This window comes from Gigantopelta aegis, chromosome 7 (assembly GCF_016097555.1).
Source record: "Gigantopelta aegis isolate Gae_Host chromosome 7, Gae_host_genome, whole genome shotgun sequence".
Lineage (NCBI taxonomy): Eukaryota > Metazoa > Mollusca > Gastropoda > Neomphalida > Peltospiridae > Gigantopelta > Gigantopelta aegis.
In genome coordinates this window covers 33,332,320-33,345,282 of record NC_054705.1, presented here as the reverse complement: position 1 = coordinate 33,345,282, position 12,963 = coordinate 33,332,320, and the positions used below count along the sequence as shown (strand labels likewise).

Genomic DNA, 12,963 nt, shown 5'->3' with positions numbered 1-12,963 from the left:
CGCGTTAATAAAGCAGTTGCATTTATTTTTCAGAAGCGAATCCTTCATACACAACGCGCGCTCTGAAAAGAAGTGTAACCAAAGAATACACAAATCAACTATACACGTAAATAGGTAAAAATAGGTAATATAAAAATAGAGATGATCCAATAACTAACAGTTAATACTTTTATGCCATCCAACGATCAATACTTTTAAAACGGACGTTCCAGAAACAATCACTGGGGAGGAACTGTGACGTTCGGACATCCATACTTGCCCTAAATTAACTTATGGTAATGGCGGAGGGAGGGGGGCGTGACTCCCCCTCCCCCGCACAAACATCAGACAAGAATCAAGAGAAAAGGAAAGGAGATGGTTTATTTAACGACGCACTCAACACATTTTATTTACGGTTATATGGCGTCGGACATATGGTTAAGGACCACACAGATATTGAGGGAGGAAACCCGCCGTCGCCACTTCATGAGCTACTTTTTTCGATCAGCAGCAAGGGATCTTTTATATGCACCATCCCATAGACAGGATAGCACATACCACGGCCTTTGATGTACCCGTGGTGGTGCACTGGCTGGAGCGAGAAATAGCCCAATGGGCCCACTGACGGGGATCGATCCCAAACCGACCGCACATCAAGCGAGTGCTTTACCACTGGGATACTTCTCGCCCCAGAATCAAGGGAGATATAGGGTCTTCAATGTGAGGTAAAAATAAGAATCAGACCACGGGAATATACAGGAACTATACAGAAGATCGCTTATAAACCAGTATAATTTTTATTTTTCATATTTGTCAATGGTGATAGTGGGGGTAGACAGGTTACCGCCATAATTCGTATTGGTATTAGGTTAAGCCCCGGTCACACTGTCAAGGATCAGGACGCCGGGTTAGCCACGGATACGATCCGGCATCATTCGTGACAATCCGTTGTGGTCCGTACTAAACTGTACCGATCCTTAGCGACCCGTAGCGCTCACCGTTGTCAACTAACCGCTATCCTTAATAAACTTTAGTTTATCCATCAAAAACCGTTGTTAAACCGTGGTGCATCCGTTGGTGACCGCTGATAGACCACTATGAGGTTTTCATCCGTCGTGGATCCGGCCAGATGATCTTTGACAGTGTGATCGGGGCTTTAGAAATGCAAAGCAGAATAGGTAGTGTGTTTCAATTTATTTTTGTTTTATTTAACTTTTTTTTGTTTTAACACAGATTTCCTAAAAAAGCACAATTTTTTTAAAAAATGTTTTATGGTTGGTGAAAATTGATAGAAGGTAAACGTTACACCGACCTCCCCTATAATCATTTCTGGAATAGCTCTAACTCTATTGGACATTTTCTTTCTATATATTTTAAATAAAATGTATCGCAGATACTGAATTTATACAATGGTAACATGCAAAATCTGGTGGAAAAGACACTGCACTTCTAAACAGTAAACTGACTATAAATAGGAAATTGAACACAACTACATATTACACTCTAGGAAAAAAAGAAGACATTTGTACAGTCTATTTCTATCATACAATGAACAAAATGAAACATAATTTACTAATCTTCGTGAATTCTAAATGAAATAAACCTTTTAAAATAAATAGTCATTTCAATCCGATATATATAGTCACGTACAAGTGTTTAAAATATCTCCGTTTCGTTATCAAGAAAAGAGTAAAAGAAAGAAAACAAAGCAACAACATAAAAATGTAGATGAGTCTATATAACAATCAGAAAGTCTATCACTCGGAACTTCTCGGTTAATTTCGCGAATCAAACCTCGACGATATAGCGGGCACTATATTATATGGGTTTGATAACATTAATTTTATCTTTAAAATAGTTCAGGTTTTAAAACTGTATCCAATGAGTGAAAGTCACTTGGATATTTGTACGTTTTTAAACAATAAGTATCTAACGGACACGAATGTAGTATTCTAGGTCGTCAAAATATCGTCAACAGGTTTTTATAATAAGCTTAAATCTCTTTACGGCGCATTCGCGCTTATACTGTTAACCTATGTTACAGAACAATCGGTTTCATCAATTTGTTAATTTCAATGGTCAATAGGGTTTTGGCATCCGGGTCTTCACCGTGGAACAGCCAATCAGGTGTCTTTAAATCGACATCCCATACGTGTGATACAGCTGTGTGATACTAAACATACCACACACTATTCTCTTGAATTAGTATTTAAGGAAAGTTAGTTTGTTTTGTTTAACGACACCACTAGGGCACACGGATTTATTAATCATCAGGTATTTGGATGTCAAACATTGGTAATATTTTACCCATAATCTTATAAGAAACCAGCTCCATTTTTGTTTTCATTAACAGAAAAGGATCTGTTATGTGCACTTTCACACAGCACACATCACGGTCTTTTATATACAAGTCGTGGAGCACTGGTTGTAACGGGAGGATGTGTGAGAAATATTGAATCTTGATCGATCAGTAAGTTTCAACTGCGCCAAAAATTTAAATAAAATTTGCCGTTACCATTTTTTGTTCTTGTGCACAGTGTATTCATTATAAATAATCAGATATCTCTACAAACAGAAATTACAGCTCTGTGCAAAAACGCAATCTGTTGTTACACCCGTGGTGTAAGACCAAATTGAATTCGTAATCGGCCGAGGTGTTCCGAATGATAAAAAAAAAAAAAAAAAAAAAAAAAAAAAAAAAACGCTTCGAATTTTATCGGACATATTCGGCATCCATCGGATATGTTCGTAACATTCCAAAAGTATCGAATATTTTCGTAACACAGGGAAATCTTATTTGTTTCACGGAAATTATAAAGTATTCTATTAAACAACCCCGTTAGTGGGTGATTGTGGGTGGTGGTGGTGGTGGTGGTGGTGGTGGAGTAGAAGGGAGATGTACACATTCGTGCATCAAGTACCTGAGACCCCGAACTCCCAAATGTACTAATCCTTAATACCGATTCCCACCACTGTTACGTTAACATATATTAATTAAAATACTCTATCAGTTAATTAAACAATATTTTAACGTAAGTAAAATTGTTTTACATGTTTGTTTTTTTATGTTAACAAATTATGCATTAAAGGAACAGACGCTAGTTTTTAAACACTAAGGCGTATTTTTCACCTAGACCCTAGTTTCAACCCGTAAAAATGGACACTAAGTTTGATTAATTTACAAACCTGTAACATATTTAGATACAACAGAGTGAAACAAGAGTCTGTGACGTTGAAATACTCTTAAAAATAGACTAAAACGCGACTCCATAACAGTTACTTCTCAGACGCACGTGCGTTTTTTTAAATATGAAAAAAATGCATTTTGTGGTATTAGAAACAGCAGGATGACCAGAAACACTTCGGTTGTACGGAAATGGATAATCTAAACAATAAAATATAAGTAATGTTTGACTTCAGTGATCATAAACGGTTCTAATAGTGAACAATATGCCTTTGTGTTTAAAAACTAGGGTCTGTTCCTTTAAGGAAAGGGGGAAAAAAAGAAGTACCGTAAGTTGTATGCACTATATTCTGGGAACAGTACAAAAAAATCTCGACTAATTTCCGCGGTAATTTGACGACAGGAAATGACATCATTGTAAAAGAGATGCAAAGGGAAATAACCTCAAATTAAGTCATCGCCTGAAATTTGCAGAGCTGTAATAGTTTTGTTCAGAGCAAACGTTGGCTTTAAAAAGAATCTGGTTAAATACATTAAAACACGCACCAACACGCAAAATCCCCCACCCCGAAAAACAACAAAAAACATCAAAATACAACCCCCAAAAGACCCCCACACAAAATAATAACAACCAAAAAAAACACCCAAACTACACAACAACAACAAAACCCCCTCACAAAAACAAGCCACCCAACCAAACACAGCGCATAAAAGTTGCTAAATGTAATTTATTTAAAAATCTAGCATTAAAAATACGATCACACAGGGTTCTAACAACGTTACATGAAAAAAAAAAAAAATTAAATGTGCCATTTGTAAAATGCTGAATATCCCTTTCTCAGGGCATGGATGTGGTGTGGTGTAGTACATATAGGACATATAAAAACAAAACCCTATGCTTGTGAAATTATACAGAAAAGCTATAAAAGTGAATAAATAATAATTAAAAAAATCGGTAGAACAGTTTTCAATCAATCATTAAACATATACATACAGATGTAAAAAAAAACACAGAAAGGAAAAAAAAGAGAGAAAAAAAAAAAGAGTCCCACACCGATTCACTCATAATATGGTGAGACTGTAAGAAAAAAAACCACACGATTATTTTGTACAAAAAGAATCGGTGCAAACCAGGCGATACGCAGACAACGATACGATACGTATCGCGATACACACAGATATCGATATGATAAATATCGCTCCATACGAAACGATTGACATTACAAATAGAAAGACAACAGTGCGATAAGGATCGTGTACGTATACACTGATCGCGGTACGATACGTAACGCGATACGATAAGTATCGCGATGATTTTTTTTTTAAATGTGCGTTAGTTTTGAATAAAAATCAACTGAAACTAAAATGAGTATTTAATAGGAGGAAAAAAACAAAACCCAAACCACGTTCGTTAAAGGTGCAGACCCTAGTTACAGCCCGTGAAAATAGACACTACGTTTAGTTAATTTACAAAACTGTAACACATCTGAATAAGGTTACAACAGTGAAATCAGAGTCTGTGACGTTGACAAGGTCAAATAGACTTTAGACCAGCCCCAAGTTCAGCCAGCAAACGTTTCGCTAACGTTCGCGAACTGTTTGATTGGTTCCCAACTTGGTCATTTGGTTGACCGTGTAGCGCATAAACCAGTCAATCGGATGTTTTCCCGCTCGGTCTGACTGAACGCAGCCCTGGGCCCCGTTAACTACCTTATACACCTAAGGTAATCTTAGCGCTTCGTAGAACGGGGCCCTGATTAATTCAACATTTTTTTTTTTTTTTAACCAACCACTTTAAAGGCTACAACATTTTTCTAGGTTGGGGATTCAGCGTCCAAAAAGGGGCGGGGCGTAGCTCAGTGGTAAAGCGTTCGCCTGACGAGTGGTCGGTTTAGGATCGATCCCCGACGGTGGGCCCACTGGGCTATTTCTCGTTACAGCAATGGTATGTGCTATCCTGTCTATGGGATGGTACATATAAAAGATCCCTTGTTACTAATGGAATTTGTTTTTTTAGAGTTTCCTCTCTAAATGGAATAAAAGTTAAATTTTGTGTTGCACAAGTTGCGGTGGGGGAGGGGGAGGGGGAGGGGGGAGTATGTAGAGACACTTCACTCACATTTCGGTGCCTACCAACTTGTATATTGAAGACATTTTAACATAGGAAGGCTGTCTTTTAACTAAAAAGAAATAACCATGTTCTGTAAAACAATCCGCACATATGAACTTACAAAGTGGTGTAAAAAAATTTAAACGTTTATCATTTACTTGTTTAAAATCAGGTCAAAATAATAACACAAACAAATTATAACACTAAATATATACTTTTTAAAGAAAACCCCCAACCCCCCTCAAAACAACAACAAACAAAAAACAATAAAAAGAAACCCCAAAACATCGTTGTAAATTTCGCCTATCAAATGAAACCATCATTCGATATTCCGTATCCATCAGCTGCTTGTTAACAACCATTTGAACTAAAAATCGTTATTCGAGAAACATCTCCAGAAAACATTATTTTGCTAAATTATTCATTTTTAATTCATTGTAACAAACACGCAGCGTCGATCAATCCACGATAATGTTTTAGTTTCCATAACTGTCTGAAACACGAAGCTAAATCCTATTAGATACGAAACTAAATCCTCTTAGATATGAAACTAAAACGCCTTGTATAACAGACTATAATTCTGTTTGAAGTATTGGCTCCATAGTTTCGTTGGTATTAATTAATCACTGACTGCATTTCGTAAAATTCGTATCAGTATCACAACGCTCAGACGCCATTCAACATCCTGAAATCTCTAAAAGTATCCAGGAATCCGAAACTGTGGACATGTCTGAATCTCACGGCTACAAATCACAAGATGCACACACGATATTTCATTGGTGGGAATATGTTTTGCTGTAAGTACAAAACAACACGCTATATACACTCACAAGTCGTATCAAAATACGAAACAATGGCAACTGATTGCTCCGCATAGTGTTCACGTCGACCAGCCAATCACAGCTTTCCATAAATATTTGAAAACGAATACACCTTGTCTGTTAGCCAATCACATCCACGGATCTATCAATGTGCGAAAAAGACAACTCCTTGCTCTGCACATTGTTTATGTCAGTTAGCCAATCGCATCACTCCATAAACATTAAAACAAACCTAATAAAATATGATAAAAATACAAAGAGGGCATTCATCTGGAATATCATTCAAATAACAAAACCCAATTATCTAGAGATATATAGTTTTAAAGGTGATGATATTTAGTGGGTTTTTTTTTTATACAATGTGAAAATGTTTGTGCCAGGTGTAGACATAGATCCTAAATACAATATGGAATGTGAAAAATCGTGAAGGAGGTGCACGAAAAACAGCCTTTACATTGTCCTCTGACCTCTGAAATGAGTGACCTTTGACCCATGGATAAGATCCAATATCTCAGTTATTGTCTAGCGCAGGTATGACGTAGGACGACTCCTTCTCTGGGATGTTGAATCAGGGGAAGTGTGGAGTGGGTGGGATGGGGGTCAGAGGTGGTTCGACGTCTTGTCAGTTCTTGCTGGCTTCAGACCCTGAACTTTTGGATGACTCCCCCATCGATGACGTGCTTTCCTGCTGGCGGGGAAACGAGTTGAGGCCTCCCATTAACTTGCAGAACTCTGAAAGCAAAGTAAAAAGTAAAGTTAATAATAATCTGTTAACTCCTTTGAAATAAAAACATACGAAACTTTCGCCCACTGCAGAATTCACAAACGTCCGAAATTGTATGAGACATGCAACCCATCAATCAGTCAGGGGCAGGACGCAGCCCAGTGGTACAGCGCTCGCTCGATGTGCAGTCGGTGTGAGATCGATCCCCGTCCGTGGCCCCATTGCGCTATTTCTCGTTCCAGCCAGTGCACCACGACTGGTATATCAAAGGCCGTGGTATGTACTACCCTGTCTGTGGGATGGTGCATATAAAAGATCCCTTGCTGCTAATCGAAAAGAGTAGCCCATGAAGTGGCGACAGCGGGTTTCCTCTCTAAATATCTGCGTGGTCCTTAACCATATGTCTGACGCCATATAACCATAAATAAAATGTGTTGAGTGCGTCGTTAAATAAAACATTTTTTTTCTTTCTTTTCAATCAGTCATGAATGAATGAATGAATGTTTAAAGGGACATATCCTAGTTTTTAAACACTAAGGCATATTTTTTACTATTAGAGCCGTTTTTGATAACTGAAATCATACTTTACTTAGATTTTATTGTTTAGATTATCCATTTCCGTACATTTGGTCATCCTGGTGTTTTTAATATCACAAAATGCATTTCTCATATTTTTTAAAACGCACGTGCGTCTGAGAAGTAACAGTTATGGAGTCGAGTTTTGGTCTGTTTTTAGAGGGTATTTCACCATTTCAAAGTCACAGACTTTCACCATTTCAAAGTCACAGACTTATGTTTCATTCAATTGTAACTTTATCCAAATGAGTTACAAGTTTGTAGACTAACTAAACTTAGTGTTAATTTTCACGGGTTGAAACTAGGGTATGTCCCTTTAACGAAACTCCAGCATTTATTTAAATGACATGATACTTTTTCAGTTAGAAATACTACTTGGTAATGGTAATGGGGAAAACATTAAAAGTCATCACCATAATGGTAAAACCTTTTTACACCAAGTCCCTTTAAAACTCACCATCAGCAACTTGGAACATGGCTTTTGTGTCGTTCGTAGAGAAATTCCAATTGTTAATGTTAATGACAATGGGGAAAACTTTAAAAGTGATCATCATAATGGTAAAAAGAATACTCCAAGTCTCTTTAAAACTCACCATCAAAATCTATCAAGCCGTCGCCATTTAAATCAGCTAACTGGAACATGGCTTTCGTGTCTTCCTCCGACAGGTTTTCGCCGAGTCGGCGCATGACGTATCTCAGCTCGTGCTTATCGATATACCCGTTTCCGTCCATGTCGAAGACCTTGAATGTCTCCATGAACTTGTCCTCCTGCTCCGGGTTCGGGCCTTGGTTCGTAGACCACCGCGTCATTAGGGAGATAAACTCGTCATACTCCACAAAACCATTCTCTGTGGAAGAAAAAAGGAAGAAAATGTTTTATTTAACGACGCACAAGACATTTTGTTTACGGTTATATGGCGTCGGACATATCGCTAAGGACCACACATATATTGAGAGAAGAAACCCGCTGTCGCCACTTCATGAGCTTTTCGATTGGAAGCAAGGGATCTTTTATATGCACCATCCCATAGACAGGATAGCACATACCACGGCATTTGACGTACCAGTCGCAAGATTGGAGCAAGATTCTCTGTGGGAGAAGAAAGGAAGGGAAAGTTAAAAAAAACGACACTACTAGAGCACATTGAGTTTTAATCATCAGCTATTGGATGTCAAACATTTGGTAATTTTGACATATAGTCCTAGAGAGGAAACCCGCTACATTCTTTTATATGCACCATCCCACAGACATAATAACACATACCACGGCCTTTCATATGCCAGTCGTGGTGAACTGGCTGGGATGAGAAATAGCCCAATGGGCCCACCGACGGGGAAGGAAGGAAATGTTTTATTTAACAGCGCACTCAACACATTTTGTTTACGGTTATTTGGTGTCGGACATATGGTTAAGGACCACGCTGATATTGAGAGAAGAAACCCGCTGTCGCCACTTCATAGGCTACTCTTTTCGATTAGCAGCAAGGGATATTTTATATGCACCATCCCACAGACAAGATAGCACATACCACGGCCTTTGTTACAGTAGCTTTGCCATTCCCAAGATGCTTTCGAGCACCTGCTCTTATCCAACTTCCGGTAGTAGTTTATACACGATAATACTAATAGTTCTCTATACCACTTTTGACTGAAACATATTACAAAAATATAACTTGGAAGGGGTTGCATGATAAAAAACCCAACCCAAAACCACCACCCCCCAAAAAAAAATAAAAAAATAAAATAAAAAAAAAAATCAGGCTTACTACGTTTTGATAACGTGGTTATTTGGCTCGGTTCGATAACGGTGTAACAGGCTCGCTGAATCTTTGACTGTTACACCGTTATCTAAACCTCGCCAAATAACCACGATATCACCACGTAGTAACCTGATATTCTATATATAAATGTTTATAGACGGAGCCTGATAGGATACACAATTACTGCCAATAACATGTTGATCACTGGACGCGTGTACAGATCTAATAATACTTTACAATTAATCATGGCAGGTGGAGAAGTAGCCGTATTTCGGAATATTCTATTAGCCCCCCCCCCCCCCCCCCAACGAAACGTCTACGCATCTTTGCGCGGCAATAGACATATTAATAATGATGGCATGTCGCGGTTGGAGAGACAAGGACTGGGAGGTGGAGGTGGACAGCGAAAGAAGTTGAAAGATATGAGGGTTGCCAGATGGGGAAGAAATGAGATGGAATTCAAAGGAGAGAAAGGAAAGGAAGAAAGGAAATGTTTTATTTAACGATGCACTCAACACATTTTATTTACGGTTATATGGCGTCAGACATATGGTTAAGGACAACACATATATTTAGAGAGGAAACCCGCTGTCGCCATTTTATGGGCTACTCCTTTCGATTAGCAGCAAGGGATTTTTTATATGCACCATCCCACAGACATGGTAGTACATACCTCGGCCTTTGATGTATCAGTCACTGTGCACTGGCTGGAACGAGAAATAGCCCAATGGACCCACCGACGGGGATCGATCCCACTAGGCTACGTCCCGCCCCAGAAAGGAAAGGGGGCAATGCGATAAAAAAATAATAAAATACAATAATGACGCCATGTTGGAGCGGTGTACGCCTATGGGCAGTGCACGAACTTGATAAAAACTGCTTTCCTTAAGACATGCTGCAGTTATTTGACAAACATCCTCCAGCGATTTCAGACATCAATTAATAGTGTATCTCTGTCCCTTTTTCTCTCGTCTTTTTTTTTGGTTCATCTTTCGAGTGTTTTTCAATAAATTATTGAGGCTAACCCCATGAGGAGAATTGGAACCATTTGTTAGCTTTGATGCGAGGTCGGTGTGGGATCGATGTCTATAGGATGGTGCATATAAAAGATCCCTTGCTGCTAATCGAAAAGAGTAGCCCATGAAGTGGCGACAGCGGGTTTCCTCTCTCAATATTTGTGTGGTCCTTAACCATATGTCTGACGCCATATAACCGTAAATAAAATTTGTTGAGTGCGTCGTTAAATAAAACATTTCTTTCTTTCATTTTTGTTAGCTTAAGGTTTCAGATTTCTTAAGTTCTAGTTCAAATGTTCAGTTCTTGTATAGTTCGTTTGTATCGACGTAACCCTATAATGAAGTGTTTTGTTTAACGACACCACTAGAGCACAATGATTTATTAATAATCGGTTAGTGGATGTCAAACATTTGGTAATATTGAAATACAGTCTTGGAGAGGACACCCTCTACATTTTTCCCATTAGTAGCAAGGGGTCTTTTATATGCACCATCCCACAGACAGGATAGCACATACCCCGGACTTTGATATACCAGTCGTGGTGCACTGGATGGAGCGAGGAATAGTCCATCGATGGTGATCTATCCAAAACCGACCGATTTCTCTAAAGACTATGTGTCAGATTTACCAAAATGCTTATTGATAATACTGTCCATACGGCAGACTGAATTTGTTCAACCATCTCTCAACGGATTGGAAAGGAAATGTTTTATTTGACAACGCACTCAACGCATTTTATTTACGGTTATATGGCGTCGGACATATGATTAAGGACCACACAGATATTGAGGGAGGAAACTCGCTGTCGCCACTTCAGGGGCTACTGTTTTCGATTAGCAGAAAGGGATCTTTTTATATGCATAATCCCTTAGACAGGATAGCACATACCACAACCTTTGATGTACCAGTCGTGGTGCACTGGCTAGAGCGAGACTCAACGGATTGATGCACGAATAACGTGTCTAAATTCCGAGGTTATACACCGAACCGTAACCATGCTTCAACAATACTATTTCTATTAACACTATCATCCATAACGCAGATAGGAATATCTAACTCATCCTCCCGTCGGCGAGTTTATTCAGAATTGATAACGCAAACGTTGTTGGTGCTCTTGTAATTTCTCCAAGTTTGCCAGTAAGAGTCGTGATTTTATTGAGACTAGTTTCTGTAAGAGCGATCGTGAGTACGTGTTAAAGCATCTCTCGACAGCTATATGCAACGTTAATAGTACCAACTCGTGAACATGTCGACAGTGTATATCAGGCCTCAAACCACAATTAATTTCGCTACATGTTTCTATATAGCCTTTAGTGGCTATAACATTTTTATTAATATCAGCAGGCCCGTGAAGTTTTGTATGTACCTTTGCCTGCATGGGGGACACATACCCTGAAAAGGACAACCCCTGTTGTCCAGCTCTTTCTCCCAGCATATTGGTTTAAACAGACACACCCTCTAAACCAGGCCGGGGTACACCCATTTTACACAAAAAGCACTACTTTTGCATGGGCCGGAATTACCACAAACAAGTCTTCAATGTCAACAAGTTACACATGTTTACAAACTACATGCTATCCCCTGTCACTTCAGTCAAACAGTTGCCACTTCATAGCTGTCTGCCATGAAATAATCACAGTCAAACAGCAGTCTACTTGCGCGGTGAAACTTCCGGATTTTGGACAACCAAATGGGAAGATAACTGTAATCTGAGGCCATCACCTCTTGTCGACGTTCAACTGTAAATATGTTTTATTGATATTATCTTCTACAAGGCAACGGTCATTCAGCCATGGATATAGATACACGTTTAACGAAAAAAAGAAAAAAAAGAAGAAGTCTGTTTTGTTTAACGACACTAGAGCATTGATCTATTAATCATCGGCTAGTGGATGTCAAATATTTGGCAATTTGAGATTTTCGACTCCTACAAGACAAACTTAATTTGTTAAAAGGTCATTCAGGTAGCACTAAAGCAAATAAGATCCGGCTAGGTCAAAGTTTTTGATAGAGCAATTAATATCACAAAGCCTGACACTGGTGATAAATGTGACCGTAGCACTGATGTTTTTTCTAAACAAGAATTTAATTAGGAAGTATTCAATAAGAAATTTTAGCAACTAAAAAAAATCTCTATTATGCTTGAGTCAGACTGTCAACTGTCACAACGCAGTTGGCCATCTCAACGGTTGCGTTGTAATGTCGCCAACTCCTGACTTACGAGCTGTAAGAGCGCTCAGACTAGCATCTGGATGGTCGTAGAAGTCGTGAGAGCAGAAAGTTGGCCAACTTTGTACTAGCAGTTGGTAGTCTGACCCTAGCATAAGTTGAACAATTCTTAGTAAAGACGGGCAACTCAGGGCAACTCTCTTTGATGTTTTTTTTTCGTTCAGTATACCCAACATTTAGCTGCTCTGTATAACAATAATGACGTCATCTTCTTTTTGTGCACATCACACTCCAACAATACGTTTCAGTAGACGACTTTTTTTTTATTTATTATTTTTATTAAAACTGTCTTCTAAAAGACATTCCATCATTTGTTAAACCGTCCCTCAGCTCGCTTGATTTAAAATGAAAAGTTTGTTTTGGTTAACGACACCACTAGAGCACATTGATTTATTAAGCCTCGGCTATTGGATGTCAAACATTTAGTAATTTTGACAGTCTTAGAGAGGAAACCCGCTACATTTTGCCATTAGTAGCTTAGGAACCTTTATGTGCACCATCCCGCAGGAAGGGTAGCATATACCACATCCTTTGATATACCAGTCGTTGTGCACTAGCTGGAA

At 38.7% G+C, this 12,963-nt stretch overlaps 1 protein-coding gene across 1 annotated transcript in view; it reads right to left on the bottom strand.

Moving 5' to 3' along the window:
• Positions 1-5,140: 5,140 nt before the first annotated feature.
• Positions 5,141-12,963, bottom strand: part of LOC121376986 (calmodulin-beta-like) — a 65,996-nt gene continuing 58,173 nt past the window's right edge. Inside the window, exons 4-5 of the mRNA XM_041504805.1 lie at positions 7,988-8,242; positions 5,141-6,826 (exon numbers count right to left, since the gene is read on the bottom strand). Of these exons, the coding sequence (XP_041360739.1) occupies positions 6,717-6,826; positions 7,988-8,242 (365 nt within the window). The 3' untranslated portion in view covers positions 5,141-6,716. The remainder of the gene's footprint in view (positions 6,827-7,987; positions 8,243-12,963) is intronic.